We start from the raw sequence: 17,433 nt of genomic DNA on the forward strand, positions 1-17,433 counted from the left end.
ATTATTATTTGCAACGCCAAAAGCTCAAACTTTTACTAATGCGAGACCTATTGCATTGCAAATGCTTGTTCTGCATGTTTTGTAGACTTAATCCATTGAAAGCGTCATATAATCATAGGTCATTGTTCAGAGCCTGTGTCTGTAAATTCACTGGGCAAGTGTCCTGTGTTGCATTTGTTGTTTGTGCCGGCAAGCATTCTCTTTCCCTGTGCTAATGAGACTTTACTTAAAGAACAGTTACTAGTTTTAAGGACCTTGTCCGATGTGGACTAGAGATTATGGAGCTGCCCACTGATCATGTTCCTGCCTCTGGAAGAATGACGGAGTGGGAGCCTTCCTCTATAATGTTACAAGGAATAGGCCCTTTCACTTCTACTTTTGGACTAGGATGCATTAAAGTCATGTGTTCTAACAATGTTGCACACTTTGCACATAGGTGTAAGTGTGCCTGGCATACTTGAAACTATTTCAGTTTTGAGGGCACCCTCTTTAAACATGTAGTTTTTGCAACCCTGCCTCCCACAAACTGGAAAGGTGAGATTGTAAAAATAATGTTGTATTTGCCTCGCATGTTTTGAAAACGTTGAACAAAACTTAGTTTGCTCATTCTTGTGCTGCTCTTGTTAAAATGATATCCATCAATTTGTTGGTTGTAAACCGGCCGAGCAGGGCAACATATGAAAGTGATTGATATGTGCAAGTCGCCATTGCGATCCTAAATGAAGTTGGAATTGCAGCTGGGCATAATCTCCGTGAGACATTTAAGGGCTCTTAATTTGTTTATGGAAGGTGTGATGGTGGGCCACTTTTTTTTTCTTTTTTTCATAGAACTGCCTGGGTCATATCAAGAATAACATTATTCGGTTCCAGAGACACAAGTTTGACAGACTTCAGTTTTAAAATGTCATAGAATGTTTGTAAAACAATAGTTACAATTAATAAAAGATAAAATTGATTTAAAAAAACTGGCAGTTAAACACAGTCCATAATACAAATGACCTAGCACAGCAAGATATATCATTCATTATAAACTTCCAAAGTTACAAAAATTGTTCATTAAAGATTACAACGTTATAGGTCAACTGCCTGGGTCATTTCATCTGGAAGGTACTCAACACTGACAATGATTTGACTATATTTAGAATGGTTTATTCCTCAATGAAAGTGGCCTTTGAGTCCATAAGTCCATGTAGGTTTCAAAATGTTAGGAGGGGGTGTAGGGACTAATCCGGCTACACTTAATTGTTAAAACCGGCATTCATCAGATGATCAGGATTTGAGAAATCTACCACTGCAAGCAAAGGGAGTTGTTCCAATTTTAATATCTACATTTCCTAATAGAAACTTCGTACACTCCAGCAGGCTACATAGCTTTATGGACACAATTTAGCACGTGAAGCTGAACAAGAGGCCTATTTGTGATTTCCTACTAATCTGCCCGAAAGTATGTAATGTTAGAGATTTGTACTAGGGCTTAAATGGTTTGTGAATGGTGTAGCAAAATTTAGCTTTGAGGACGATTTCAATAACTGTTGAAGTGGGGGCAGGACCCACGTTTATCAAATCGAATGAACCTGTTTAGGTATTGTGGGTGCACATGCGGATAAGTGTCATAAGGGACACTTTGATTTTTTTGGGGGGGATTTGTTTTTTTTTGTCGGTTTGATAGACTCCAGTTTGTTACTCAAGTTTATCAACTTGTGATGTGAATGACTATTTTTAACTTGTATCTGAAAGCTGTCGTGTATTGTAGCATTTACCATGTTAAATTTTAAGGTTTTTTTTAAACCAGGCACAAGACGGATCTTTCACATTACTTCTAGAATTGTTTAGCCGAGCGTTTAAAAAGAGAGGTGCCCATTTACTTGCATACCGCTGCCCTCTGATATTAGAAACAGATGATGTCCATCTTGTTTCCTACATCTAGCAGTGTTCATTCCTCTGCTGATGATTTTCAAACCTCTCCCAGCTGCACACTTAAAATTGTAAAATGTAGCAAACCATTTAACTCTCCTTGTAGCCCCTAAATTTGATGCTGCTTTGTACTACCTGATTAATTACAGTGGGTCCTTCTTAAGCATTATATGTTTCTTCTTTTCAGGGCTCCCGACTGCGCACCATTAAAAAGTAAAATGATTTATGCTAGCTCCAAGGATGCAATTAAGAAGAAATTTACAGGTGAGGAACAGCTACAGCCTACTGGAATTTAGAGGGTGATGAAGAAAAGAAGCTCGGAAAAGCTATTTTTATGGGGCATAGTATACCAGGGTGCTGTATGCTCTACAGATAGTTGCTGTCAACTAGCATGCTATTTATGGATGAATGACAGACTGTTAAAGTTAAACGGCATACAATGTTTTTATATTTATTTATACTGGGGCGCTATTTCATGGAGTAAACCTTACAGCCCCCTAAGTAGAAAGTTAATGCATGTTACTGAATAAGGCAGCAGAACAAGATATGAATGCAAATACAAGGAAGTGTAAGATCTTAAGCACATCATATCCATTTCTGACACTCAGTACTAACCTATCTGTTGATGAACCTCAGCACCTGGCTAGCTTTACACTTAAGTTTCTCTACATTTTCTGTCCCCTATGTTGTCGGATAAAATTGAAGGTTTTTGTCAGCCATTTTATTCTCAAAATAGTATACAGCTAGGATCTTATGCACCCAAAAACCTCCTTGGCGCAGGACAGGCATCCACCAACATTCCCAAGGATATAATCGTCATTAATCCTACATCTTCCCAAATGCAATTTGGGGTCCAACTGAACAATACATCCTGTCCTGGCTGAAAGTTTATGAAAGACTATCCTTTTACTTGGTTAAATAACTTTGTCTGCTGATGTGGCCACATCTCAGTGGAGGATAGATTTGTCTACGACTGAGCTACTTTTCTTTGGTGTAAATTAGAAAATAAAGTAAACTGTGGTGCTGGAGTTTATTCTTGGTGCTCTATTTCCTTGAACGTAGTTAGCAACCAAATTTGTCCGGCTATATTTGGGCATGCCGCCATTGTCCATTTTTCTGCCTACTCAACTAATCAGTCCTCCAACCCCTGGATTTACTGTATCATATACTTATAATATTTTTATGAGACCAAGGCATAAAAATAATTGTAAATATCCTCATCAATGTCTTCTAGCCTCAATACCCCTTGAAACTATCTCTTAACTGCAGGTAGTGTGATAAAAGCTGTCCGGTATATGCTGAATTTCAAACGACTTAAGGTTATTAGTTGTGAGTGGAAATGGGCTGCGATGCTTTAAACGAAGACCTACAATGCACTTGTTAATTCAGAAAACTAGAACGTGTAGCTAGACCCATTTACAAGGGTTGTTTGAAAAATCTTAGCTTATTTTTTCTATTTTTATTTTTTTTGTAAGATGACAGGAATGTCAGATTTAGAGGAGATAATTTTCATTTAACTGACTCAAATGTTCTAATTTTTACGAAGAGTGCGGCCTCTCCCTATAGTTGCCATGTTCCTGATGCACCATGGCTCAAACATTTGATACTTCTAAGGACTGATCTTAGCCAGCAAATAATGAGAATCCACTTGACTGAATATAGCATGCTAGCCTGCTGAAATTGAATTGATGTCTCTGCAATGTGGCTCAGGTCAATAATGCGGGAAATAGCATACGTTGGGGGTAGCCTGAGGCAGAAGAACTATGTCCTTGGAATATACTCTTTGAGGGCAGTGTTCCATATTAAGCCAGGAGGAACAGAAAGACCAACATTGGCATGTTGGAGCAGATGACCTATGCCAGCTAATAGCCACACTGTATTTTTACTGCGTTTTATGAATCTTATACTTGGATTCCTAATTAAGCATGATTATCCTTACCCATGGGCAGTATTTTTTTCTTTATTTCTGAAGGTTTATCTGGTTTTCAGAAAGGTAAGGGGCTGAGCTGGAATCTATTAACAAGGAAGAGAAAAATGGCTTATCTTTCAACCCAGGGTGCTAATTTAGGTTAATGTAATTTCAGTGGGATTATGTGTAGCCTCCGTTTTATTTGTGAACTTTGTATTTTGCAGGTATCAAACATGAATTTCAGGCGAACCACTTGGAAGACATCCAGGATCGCTGCAATATGGCCACCAAGCTAGGAGGAACTACGGTGATCAGCCTGGAGGGCAAACCAGTATGAAGCTGCAGTCTCTGTGCCAGTTGCTGAATGAGTTTCCACCTTTGTCTTGTGCTAACTTATTTTATTTGGGATGGGGCACGGAGTTCAGGAAGAGGGTTCAGCATCTTGTGCTCAAATTAAGTCTTGTCCCCCATGTGTTACTCGCCTTTTTGACATTAATTGCTTAATGTCAAAATTCGGTTGCATCACCCCAAAGCCTGCCAAGCTTCATTTTGAAAGGGATTGCTGTCCAAACCATTTGCCAAATTGATGCAACTGTTGGTGTTGATGTACGTATTACTCCCATGCCATTGTGTAGAAGTCCCGGCAGACTGCGCTGTCAAGAGGCTCATCCTAAATATTCCTGGTTTTATTTATTCGGTTCAGCACATTTCCACGGTTTATTGGACCATGTGTATTTTTTGTATTTAACCAATCCGAAAGGATAACATTTTTTCATTTTTTTCTTCTTTGGAACATTTTGGACCAACTGCTTAGCCAGCCATTTGAAAAGGGGGCTACATGGACATGCATTAGAACCACCCTAAAGGAACTTTGTATTTGATTTCTCAGATAAATTAATTTTTGAGTAGACCAATCCAGCATTTCTTCCATTCCAGCCCGATAACCAAATTCAGTAAGACCAAACAAGGCTTGCATGGTGGCAAACGTCAGCTCTGGTTTTGATGTTCTTCTCTGAACCTCATCCTAAAGTACCCACCATCACTGGATGTTTGCAGATATCCCCTCAAATGGAGAAGCACTTTCCATCACCTGTTGTCAGTACAAAAAGAAAAATCAGCGCTTAATTAAAAAAAAAAAATAATAATAATTTGTTTATTGTCTTACAGAATGGTGCATTCTGGGAGGTGGAGGGGGATGCCAGGTTTTTGGATTTCGCATTTGTAAAGCAGAGTTTACTTGGATGGCTTCAAATGTTGATATCCTTGTATGAGTTTTGGTGCTAGCCAACGGTAGGTAGTGTGCCTGATTGGTAATGGATGGTTCCTGTGTGGAAGCTTTGCATATGCCTACTTAACCCTTTCGATGCTTGTGACGGAGCGGTTCCGTCATGCGTGTCGGTCGCGCTGTGCGCATGACGGAACTGCTCTGTCACGGCCCCGCCCGTGCATGAACCCTTTAGCACAGCGTTGTACGCCGCGCCGAAGGGGTTAAGGGATGCTTAAGTTTAGTTAATGCAAAATTTGTGACAATGGGACTCCTACAGCACTGAAGAGTGTGGTTGATAAAGTTGCTTTATTAATGGATTGGATCGGTTCGTAGATTTGAACTTTGTCATTCATGCTCCTTGAATTTGGGCTTGACGTAGCTTTTTTTTTTTTTTTAAACCACCTTTTGTAACCGGTGCATGCCGGATTATCAGTAGTAGCATGCCATGTTTCATACAGATAGAGAAAAGAGTCATGCCTTTACTTTTTGCGAAACAAACATTTGTTTTCGAGCGAACACATGTGTAATGATGCCAGTTTTCAAAACATTGTGCTTGTCTTTGTAGTGGAAACAATTTGTTTACTTACCCTAGAAAAGTGAGAAATTTGAATACTTGGGCCCTGTATAGCTTCTACATTCCCAATCCCTGCAGATGAATGAAGGCTGCCTTTGTGTTGTTGTTTTTTTGCTCTGGAACATAGATTTATACGGAGAACTTGGTCCAGAGTGGAGTTAATCTATTGGTTGTGTTATTTTGGGTAAAACAGACACTGTCTCTCCCTCAAATGGCTGTGCTCCTCAATAGTCTTGATCGTCTTCTGAGATGGGCCGCCAGAAGGATGGTATGAGGTTGGGAGGAAAATGTGGCGCTGACCATGAGAGGATTCCAAGCTTGGCAATGGGAGACCGGAGAATCAAGACTAAATACCCTTTCCCCACGTCTGAGACTTGATTTAGTGGTTTCTTATCGGATAGACAGCTAGCTGCAGATTACTTAACCTAAAACATTCCCTAGGTGTCTGACTCTATCTGGAAAATCTTGAGCAGTACCACAGCAAGTTGGTAAGTGGCGCTGAACGGCAGTGTCGTAGGCTTCCTCTGCACCAAATATGACTTGCGGAGTGCCAATATAGGTGCTACCCCAGCACGCTAACTTAAAGTTCTTTTCTTCCCCAACAGCGCAGAACCTAAGGAGCTACTTCAGTCACTTTTTGTCCACTTTTCGACACTGTCTACTTTTTGAGCATTTTTGCACCCAGTGTACCTTAAGGGCGTAGCCTAAGAAACCAATGGGTTTTTAACAATTTGTGGCCTGTCATAGGTAAATCTCTGAGATGGACCCCCATCTGGTTGGCCTGGGGGGCATGGAGCTGGGCCATCGCTCCATGAGCTGCTTGATTGCCGTACCCATGAATCCCAAAGCTATTCAAGAGGGGGAGACCAAGCTTCTGGTGGGCTGACATCAGATGACTCGACGATCCAGGGCTTGTGTGGAAGGACCCTAGTCCTCTGAGTCATTGCAGTTGGTCATAGTCCAATAAGTGCCTCAAACCAAAGAAGTTGAAGCATTCGCAGAATTCACCGCACTGTTCCAATCATCAGGCATAGCTCCTTCATTTCCCCTGTGAAAAGCTTGGGTCTGCTCCATGCCTCTCTGAATTTGCTGGAGCAGTGTCCCCTCCCAACCCAAAACCCAGTTTAGTTTTAGGAGGCCATGCCCATATTTGACCAGCCTGACCCCTTCTGGAGTGCTTACAGGCCTCACAGGTCAGATTCCTTGACTGGGTTTCTAACAGCAGTTTTGGGAGGATCGGTTTCATCTGTGCCATTCTGGACATGTGCAATTCCACGTCTATCCTCTAGAGAGTAGAGTACAGGATATTTGGGTTATGATCCAGATTTTTCGATCTCCTTCTTTGATTGGGGAGGGGGGGGGGGGGGGGCAACTTGGAGAATGCTGGGTCTGATGGCATTCTCCAGGTGAAGCAAGCTTGATGGCTTTTGCGGGCTGTGCAGTGGCATCTGAAGTTCCAGTGGGCGCAGCATCAGGGGAATCTCTTCAACCTGGCCCAGATTTTAAGGCGACAGAAAAATCTGCAGTGGTGGCTAACTGACTGTGATTGGGGTGGCAAGGCAAGCAAAGATGCAATGCTCAAGATAGGTGCTGCCGCAATGGTGTCCGGCAGAACCGGTCAATCAAATGACCAGATGCTTAAGGTGTCGGAACGCAGTCCTGGAGGATAGTTGGTCCAGTGCGGCTAGTCGGTCCAGTGCGGCTAGTCATGCGGAAATCAACGCCAGCAAAGAGCGGTATCCATCTGGGTTGCAGAGCTGAAGGAGGGAGCAGCTGCTGTGAGTGGCTCTCCTGCAGCACCGGTGGATAAAATCTAAAGGTTGCGGAATGGCAGGGCAGGAGCAGAAACATGGGTTGGGAGCATTGGACCAACAATCCTCCCGGACCCGATCTGCTCATGCTGTGATCGCGCAGCGTAGATGCATTAAGCAATTGGTTGTTTGAATCACCGGTTCCTCTGGATGATAGAACAGACGCCCTCGCGGCAGCAGCACCTATCTGGGACATTGCATCTTTGCTTGCCTTGCTCCCAATCTGCTTGTTTTTCTCTCTGAGGCATGTATTCTAAGTCCTGATGTGGTCCCCAGATCCTAATGAGGGATCGAAACGTCGTCGCCATGAAGTATAACTGTTGCAAACATTCTTTATTTTGATAAGGATAGCATTACCTTATTTAAAAAAAATGCGACTGACTGTTAAATATTTGTGGAGCTAGTCTGTAAATGTTTGTTTTGTAATCTAATTGTTCTTGGTCCTGTTTGTTTCCCACGCCTCATGTTTATTTCATTCAAAAGGTTCACTGCAATTCTTGATCAGCTGCAGGGAACACTGGTGTGGCTGCTGCATATACATGTGGTGTCATTGCAAGAAGTGACCAGGTGTGCCTATAAAGGCAATGTCCATTATTCCTCCGGCATTGGATATTTCATGGATTCACATACTTTAATCATTCCCCATCTGCATAAGTGTACATATAAATGCAATATGCATTGGACCTGCCATTGATTTTCTGTACTCTATCCACCCCGAGCTCTTCACAGCCTCTACATGTTAGATTTTTCTACTGCACATACAGCTGAGACAGGGAATCCTTTGAGCTCTGTTCTTATTACTGAATATTTTTTCAGTGTTTTTGATGGCCGCTTCTACCCAGGCATGTACTCTTGTGATCAGAAAATTGAACTCTAAGATTATCTATGGACATTAAGGCTGATGCCTTTCAAAAACAAATCCCTCTTATATCAGTGGTGGGGGTAAAGAGGATATTTGTGTCTTGATCTCAAAATGAATTTTTTGGTCTTCACAGATTTGGGTATGTGGTTAAGTATTGCACCATTCCTAAAACTTTAAACACTAAACTGCATGACGGAGATGGACATCTTCATGCCATGAAAGAACATCTCACAAATGATAATGAATGCATATATAAAATATTTGCAACAATTTCATCCGCATATCAACTTATCATATGACAATACGATCCAACGATTATTATATTCAGCGTGTACAACAAGCCAGAAAACATTTTTTGGAGAACTTGTCAAGTGGAACTGACACCATTTTGCTCAGGTGATTCCGCCATGAGCCTACTTATTGGAGACCTTCGCTCTCTATTTCTATGCCCACAGCAAGTATCTAGATACTGCCAACACAATCAGTTCACTTGTATTATTTTTCATGATTATCAGTGTGTTCCTCTAGTTGTTAATCCCCAGCACCTTACATAATGAGTCCATTTTTTTTTTTAGGTCTATTATATTTAACGCAGAAAGACAAAGTGCTCTTCTGTCTCTTTTTGTAATGGGCAGTTTGGACAGTCACTTGTATCTTGGCCGACCATTCCCCATTTGGCTCTGACGGTACTCTGAGCCAAAATACCAATTCTGAATTTTGCATAGATGTTTTCCCCGGGGCGGGTAAATTCTGTCCAAATACTGCTCATAATTAAGGGAACACTTATGGTTAAGGAATTTACCAGTAATACTACCCTCAGCCTGTTCATTCCAAATCTTTGTTAGTACAGAATTCCAAAAACCGAACTATGTCCTGCATGTCACCCTTCCTGGACACCTGTGGGGATGCCCATAACCCTTCCATGTCAGTAATTATGAGCGTGTGTTTGACATATCTAAGCCATGGTGTGCTTATTTGAGTATACAGTAAAATCAGTTCTACCAAGGCATCCCTATAAGGATTCAGCTCCTCCGTGGTCTAGAGGCGTGCCCAATATAGTAAAGGTTTGATGGATGTGCTCGAGAGCCATATCAAATATAAGTAGTATGTGTCGGATGCTTGGGGGTAAACTGAGCAGGGACCTGATTCATTTATCATTTATTTATTTCCTTGACAATTGTTATATCCCCATAATTCTGTGCCGTATGTCTCTGCCGCCATTGTTGTTGCTTTTTACACCTTGAAGGTGGGGGAAATAGGACCCCCTGAAGAGGTCTTTCCAATGTCTGAGGCCCTTTGATGGAGGATGGTTTTACTTTTCTGTTTGTGGGGCCCAGGACAGATTATCGTCATTCTTACCCCTGGGTAATCAAGCTGCTTCACCTGCTCTAGGGCAACATCCCCTACACCCATTTTTCCTCAAAGATTTATGCAGATTTAATTCCATACATTTGTATGGATTGATTTCAAGTTGCCTTGTGCAAAAGACTGCAAAAGAGTCCAATTCTTCTTGCAAACCAATCGGGATTCTTTATGTAAAGAGGGTATCTTCTGCAAACATCAAGATTGGGACAGGGAAGCCAACAAGTGTTTAGTGCAACGCAAACATGAAATACCAAATATCTACTGCACCATTATTGTAAAGACTGAACATAGTGGAAGCCAGCACACATCCCTGTCTAATGCCACGCTTTATCAGTATCGAAGTCCTAAGGTCTTCCCCCTGGTTCATCCTCACTTTGGCATCTGTCAGTGTGTGCAAGTCTCAGCGTCTGGAACAGGTCATGTGGCAGCTCATAAGATTCAAGGACCCTCCACAGCTCCTCCCTTTTGGACTAGGTCAAATGCCGCCCTTAAGTCAATAAAGGTGACATAGAGATGGTCCCATCTCAGGGTAATATATTTCCAGCACAGTATTTAGAAGCAAAGTACTTGATCAAGAGTGCTGACCCCTTTCCTGAACTCTGCTTGGGAGTCAGCAAGAATGTGGTGTTCAGATAACCATGTTTGAAGCCGGACAAAAATGTGTCTACTAACTATCTGTTCGAGGCATATGAGCTGCAGATGACACACTGTGCATAGATCGCCATCTGGTGTTGGGCCCGGATGTTTGCAGTTGTTTTTCCTCTTGGAAAGTCTTTGGAAGTCACGAGGTGTGTGACTCCTCCTCTGGATCGTATTGCGCATGGGCTTCGGCTCCATCCTCAGATTGTTTTTTTTCCCGCCATCGGGCTCGGATGTGATCTTCGCGCTCCGGTTCCGAACAGTTTCCAGTTCTCCAATCGACGCGCAATCCTCACCCCAATTTGCGGTATTGTTTTCGATCACGATCTCCACACTCTGCGTGGCTTTCACGGATCAAGACCTTCGATTCCAGTCGACGACTGCCTTCGGGCCTACCCAAGCTCCGGTCCTGTCAAATGGAAAGGACTCCCTTCCAAGAAGTTCCCTCGATGTGGGTCCAAATTCCCCCACACCGACCTTCACGAAGTATGTAACCTCTGCCCCTCCCCGGAACACGAGGCTCGAGACTGTCCGGTGTGCAAGTTCTTCCGGTCCAAGAAAACCATTCGAGACCGAAGGGCACGAAGAACTATGGCACACTCTTCGGCGATTCCAGGCCTCTTCGGGGAAGGCATCGACGCTCCAGAGGAACAACACACCGACTGCCTTATCCGCGCCTCCGAAGCAGACGATTTAGATGTGGAGGACATCACTCCGGCACAGAGGGTCGTGAGTACCGAAGCCCCCCACCCCCAACACCCTCGACGGCACCAAAAAAGGCTTTGATCACGCCTTCGCCTCCAGGCCTAGGCAAGACCAAAGACATTGCGTCCCACACCGCACCTTCGGGACCGGTAAAGAAGCCTATTCAGCCTTCCAGCGGCCCTGGCTCGAGCCAGCCCCCTGTCGGTGCCGAGAAACAATCCTCCCCACTGATGCCCAAAAAGAAAATGGCCTCCTCCTTGGCACAGAGCTCCATACCGAAACACTGTGCACTGAAAACCAGCTCCTCGGTACCGACACCATCCCCGGAACCGAGCAAAAGACACAAGGCCACCGACACCGATCGCTCGAAGCCGAAAACCATCTCGGCACAGAGTAAACAGACAGCCTTTTCCAAGCCGCATAGTTCCAAACGGCGGACTAGCGCAGACTCTAAACCAAGAAAACAGACGGCCCGATGCCTTTGGCGCCGACGGACAAACCACCCTCTAAGAACTTTTTACACCTGATCCACTGCAAAAGACATGGATCAAGGACCCCAAAACCGGACATTTGTTGCTCAGCATCAAAGACAGCTGGACAAGCCTGCCCCAGCTCCACCTCCAAAGAGGAAGGACTCTGCTACCTCCCCTTTCAGAATGCCTTCACCACCTCCTCCACCCCCTCCACCTGCCTCTCCTCCACCTCCTCCATTTCCCCCCCCCCCCCCCCCCCCCCCGCCTCATCATTCCCCCACACCCTCTACGGATGATTGTCTATGATGACATAGGGGACATACCCCATGACCTACCTACAGGGGATCCCACTCCCACAGGCTCCCCAGACCCATGGGACGACTATAATATCCCTGACATTCCTAATGTCCCGCAAGATGATCTCTAACGTTCGAGACCATCCCCACCAGAAGACTCATTAGGCTTCAACCACTTACTCCAAAGGGCTGCACACTATCACGGGGTGGATCTCCATACCGACTCTGTGGAGGAGGACTTCCCTCTCGATACTTTTGATACCACGCATAGGGCCACCTCCATACTGCCCATGCTCAAAGGAGTTATCAAACACGCGCCGGAGGTCTTTAAAGACCCAGTCAGAGCCAGGGTCATTAACCCGCGCATTGACACAAAATATAAAGCAGTCTCTACAGGTTCGAGGCATGTGGGCTGCTGAATTCATATCTGTGCATAGATCGCCGCCTAGTGTTGGGTCCGGATGTTTGCACGTTGTTGTCCTGGAAGAGTCTTCGAAGTATCCTTGGATAGGTGACTCCTCCCCTGGACTACAGTGCGCATGGGCATCCTCTCCATCCTCAGATTGTTTTTTTCCGCCATTGGGTTCGGATGTGCTATCTTAGCTCAAGTTAGGAAAATATTTTTTCGAGGCCAAAAGGCCTTTAGTTCGCGTCGGTACTGTTTATCGATCGGGTTTCGATAGAATTTGTTAGTTTACTAACTTTCAGCACCGACTGCTTTCGCATTTACCTGTCCATCGACGACTTCGACGATGGAATCCAGGACGCCGTTCAAAAGGTGTCCGGTATGCAATGCGAAGTACCCACACATCGACGTCCATCCGGTGTGCAACAAATGCCTTTCGCCGGACCACGACGAATCAACATGCATGGCCTGTGCCCGGTTCCGCTCGAAGAAGACTCTGCGGAATCGACGAGCGGCGAGACTCGAGGCGCAGCACGCGGCACCGGCCCCGACAGACATCTTCGGCGAGGCCGAGGACGTCGAGGAATTGGAAGTCTTGCCCTCCAGTCCCGTTTCCGAACACGAACCCGGATCGGACGAGGAAGACGAGTCACTCTTCCACAGAGGTGAAGACGACACCGAGGTAGGAGACGACGAGGAGGCCTTCGGGGCCGAAGAAAGTAGCTCCAATGATGAACAAGGCCTACCTGTTCAAACCGTTCAAACACCAGTGCCACAGCCTATGGCTCCGGTCGAGGGATCGCCTTCGGGCCTTACCCGAGACCCATCCCGCAGTTCTTCGGCCCCGCCCTCGGGCCCGGCCTCGGACGTTCAGCGGCAGCCATTACTACATAAACAGGCTGGTTTCCCTATCACAAAACCGAAACCGAAAGCTGCTCAGGTTCCACCGAAACCGAAACTGAAAGTAGCGCTGGTCGGATCGAGGCCTTCGACGCCAGCGCACCGCATCGGCACCGACCGCACCAAGAGGGACTTCGGTGCCGAACTTGAGGCGGGCGACGTTGGAGTCGACAAACGGAAAAAAGCCATCGGCACCGACAAACCTGCTCGGCTACCGGCACCGACGACACCAAGGGCCGTACCGCCTGCTGTGTCTCACATCGCTCCCTCGACGACACCTAAGCCTCAGGTATCGAAGACTTCGACGGTGATCTCTTCACCCCGACTCGATGACCCTCCGGCACCGAAAAAATCTACGGCCGCCTCTACGAGCCTGGCCGGTGCCAAAGCCTCGAAGGCGCCCCAAGTACGACCTGGTGTGACGCAAGGCAGCAAAACCACACCTGTCCTCCAGGACACGTCGGGCTCCGGTTCGGTCGGAGCTCCCGCAACCTCTTCGGTGCCGACCAACATTACCTTCGGCTTGCCTCCGTCAACAATCCCAAAAATGTTCCAACTCAGGACACGGGTCACCCAACCTACGGTCACACCTGCTGAGACGTCTCCAGCACGTATCATCGACGCCGGCACTGGCAGAATGATTCTCCAGGACCGAAGGATAACTTCGGAGCCGCCATTGGACCCTTTCAGGATCCCACTAAAAAGGAAGTTGCCTGCAGAATCGGAACCTCTCCTTTATGAACCCTTCCATTCATCCTACCAGGATCCACACCGGTTCTCCCCCACACGCTCCGATACAGGCGCATTGGAGGACTACATGGCTGACCAAGTCCCCTACCATGTAGACACGGACCCTGATGACCAGCAGGACCCTGATCAAACTTGGGGCGACCCTGCAGACCCCAGTGCACCTCTCGATGCACAGGATCCACAACTCTATGGGGCAAAGACATCTCCTACGGAGGATACTGCAGCGTTCAATGCTCTTATCGAACGTGCTGCCAATAACCATGGGGTGCAGCTTCACTCTGATACCATCGAAGATGACTTTCTAATGGACACCTTTGCATCCTCAGAAAGACATGTAAAGACTCTGCCAATGTTGAAGGGGGTCCTCAAACCAGCCAAGGACATTTTCAAAGAACCCACCAGGGCACGAGTGATAAACCCCAGGATTGATAAAAAATACAGATCAGCACCTGGGGATCCTACTTACATCAGAGGACAATTACCACTCGACTCCATCGTCGTAGCGAATGCACGCAAGAGGGCACGCTCGCAAACAACAGGTGACGCTCCTCCCCCGGACAAAGAGTCCAAGGTGTTAGAAACCTCTGGCAAGCGAGTTGCCGCCCAAGCTGCCAACATATGGCGCATAGCCAACACTCAGGCGCTCCTTGCTCGCTATGATAGAGCGCACTATGACACACTTGAGCAAATATTCCAACATCTCCCTGACCAGTTCAAGGAAGGCGCAGAAATGCTCATCAGAGAAGGACAGCTACTAACGAACGCTTCCATCAAATGCGCACTAGATGTTGCAGACACGGCTGCCAGAGCCATAAACACAAGCGTCATGTTGCGACGACATGCCTGGCTACGGATCTCAGGATTCAAGCCTGAGGTACAAAACAATATATTGAACCAGCCTGTCAACCCTGACTATTTATTCGGGCCAGAGGTTGACACCACCCTCGAAAAGATAAAAAAGGATACGGACACTGCAAAGTCCATGGGCGCACTACAAACTCAGTCCTTTCGGAGCGGCTCCTTTCGTCGCCCCGGAAACAAGGGAGCAGGTAGAGGACAGGGGTCACAACAAACATATAACAAAGGCAATACACAGACCACCTATGATAAAAACACCCGAGGTGGATATCGTGGCTCCAGCACAAAGGGCAGAGGACGCGGCTACGGCAACACCAGGTCCTCCCCCAAGAACAAGCAGTGACGCCCTCTCCCTTCCTCCCGACCACATAACGCCTGTCGGGGGAAGGCTACAAAGGTTCCTGTCCACGTGGAATTCCATCACCACGGACAGGTGGGTCAAAGATATTATAAAATACGGTTACTGTCTGGAGTTAACCTCCACTCCACCCACAATACCACCAAGAAGCCGTCCTATGTCCTCAGAGCACTTAACGCTCTTACAGCAAGAAGTGCAAAGTATGCTTCTAAAAGGCGCTATAGAGGTCGTACCCATCCACGAGCAGGGTGCGGGAGTGTACTCCCTCTACTTCTTAATTCCAAAAAAGGACGGGTCGCTCAGACCTATATTGGACCTGAGACCCCTGAACCAGTACATTCTTTCAGAGCACTTTCATATGCTCACTCTACAGCAAGTCCTTCCGCTTCTCAAGCAGGGAGACTTCCTAGCCACACTGGACCTCAAGGATGCGTACTTTCACATACCCATCCACCCCTCACACAAAAAATACCTCAGGTTCACTGTTCAGGGGCAGCACTATCAGTTCAAAGTCCTTCCCTTCGGCGTGACAACAGCGCCCAGGGTTTTCACGAAGTGCCTCGCTACGGTGGCAGCACATCTACGGAGGCAGCATATACACGTCTACCCCTACCTAGACGACTGGCTCGTTCAAGCGAGGTCAGCCCAGCAATGTGCAAGCCACATGTCCCGCACCATTCACCTTCTTCACAGTCTGGGATTCTCACTGAATTATCCAAAGTCCCATCTCCAGCCCGCACACGTACAACAGTACCTAGGTGCGACTATAGACACTCGGGCGGCCACAGCTCAGCCAAATTTAGTGAGGATCGACAGCATACAACTGCTGATCTCCAAATTCAAACCCAATCACTCACTTCCAGCGCGAGTGTTCATGCAGTTGATAGGCATGATGGCCTCCTGCATCTTCATAGTCCCGCACGCGAGATTACATATGCGCCCACTTCAGGAGTGCCTAGCACGTCAGTGGAATCAGGCTCAAGGACAGTTAAAGGACCTAGTGTTGGTGAGCGGTCGGGCATACAACTCTCTGCATTGGTGGAATCCACAAAACCTTTGCAAGGGCCGACCGTTCCAAGAGCCTGTCCCACAAATAGTACTGACAGCGGACGCGTCTCTCCAGGGATGGGGAGCTCATGTACTCCACTACACAGTGCAAGGACTATGGACAACACAACAAAAGAAGTTGCACATCAACCTTCTGGAATTGATGGCAATCTTCCTAGCCATGAAGGCGTTCAAAGTACATCTATGCAACAAGGTCGTGTTGATCCGGACGGACAACATGACCGCAATGTACTACATACAGAAACAGGGAGGCACACACTCTCCACAGTTGTCTCATCTGGCTCAGAGCATGTGGAAGTGGGCCATTCAAAGGAACATGTTCCTCATGGCGGAACACCTCCCTGGCAAGGACAACCAGATGGCGGATCTGCTCAGCAGACACAGCCACCAAATGCACGAGTGGGAGTTACACCCATCAGTACTCCAACCGTACTTTCAGCAGTGGGGTCATCCGGAGATAGACCTATTCGCGACAAGCGAAAACGCAAAATGCCCAAGCTTCGCCGCCAGATTCCCACATCCGCAGTCGCAGGGCAATGCGATATGGATGAACTGGTCCGGCAAATTTGCGTACGCTTTTCCCCCAGCACCGTTGATACCGCTGGTGGCTCGCAAACTCCGACAACACTCCCTGACACTCGTCCTAGTTGCTCCCACGTGGGCACGCCAGCCGTGGTACACCACCTTCCTCGAACTTTCCGTGGTGCCGCATCAAAGGCTGCGGATCAAACCCGCGCATTTGACGCAGAACCATGGAGAGGTTCAGCACCCAGATCCGCAACAGCTGAATCTGGCGATCTGGCTCCTGAAGTCCTAGAGTTTGGCTATCTCAACCTGCCACCTGACTGTATGGACATCATCAAGGAGGCCAGGAGACCCACTACCAGAGCTTGCTATGCAGCCAAATGGAAAAGGTTCGTCATTTATTGCGGACATAATGACATCAACCCGCTGGACGCATCCATCCAAAACATCATCTGTTATCTCTTACACCTATATCGATGCAATCTGGCGTACACCTCTATACGTGTCCATTTGACCGCAATATCAGCCTATCTGCAAACCAGGCAGCACCTCTCTCTATTCAGAGTGCCTGCCATCAAAGCATTCTTGGAGGGGCTCAAACGAGTCATTCCACCTAGTCACCCACCGGCTCCAATGTGGAACCTCAACTTGGTCCTCACACGCCTGATGGGTCCACCCTTTGAACCTCTACACTCATGCGAGATTCAATTCCTTACCTGGAAAGTGGCCTTCCTAGTAGCGGTCACTTCCCTC

General features: G+C 46.7%; 1 protein-coding gene across 1 annotated transcript in view; it reads left to right on the top strand.

Annotated features, from left to right (window-relative positions):
- Positions 1–4,937, top strand: part of LOC146798548 (cofilin-1-like) — a 48,517-nt gene extending 43,580 nt beyond the window's left edge. Inside the window, exons 3-4 of the mRNA XM_085625841.1 lie at positions 2,102–2,178; positions 4,048–4,937. Of these exons, the coding sequence (XP_085481967.1) occupies positions 2,102–2,178; positions 4,048–4,160 (190 nt within the window). The 3' untranslated portion in view covers positions 4,161–4,937. The remainder of the gene's footprint in view (positions 1–2,101; positions 2,179–4,047) is intronic.
- Positions 4,938–17,433: the final 12,496 nt, after the last annotated feature.

This window comes from Triturus cristatus, chromosome 9, assembly GCF_964204655.1.
Source record: "Triturus cristatus chromosome 9, aTriCri1.1, whole genome shotgun sequence".
NCBI classification, from domain to species: Eukaryota; Metazoa; Chordata; class Amphibia; order Caudata; family Salamandridae; genus Triturus; species Triturus cristatus.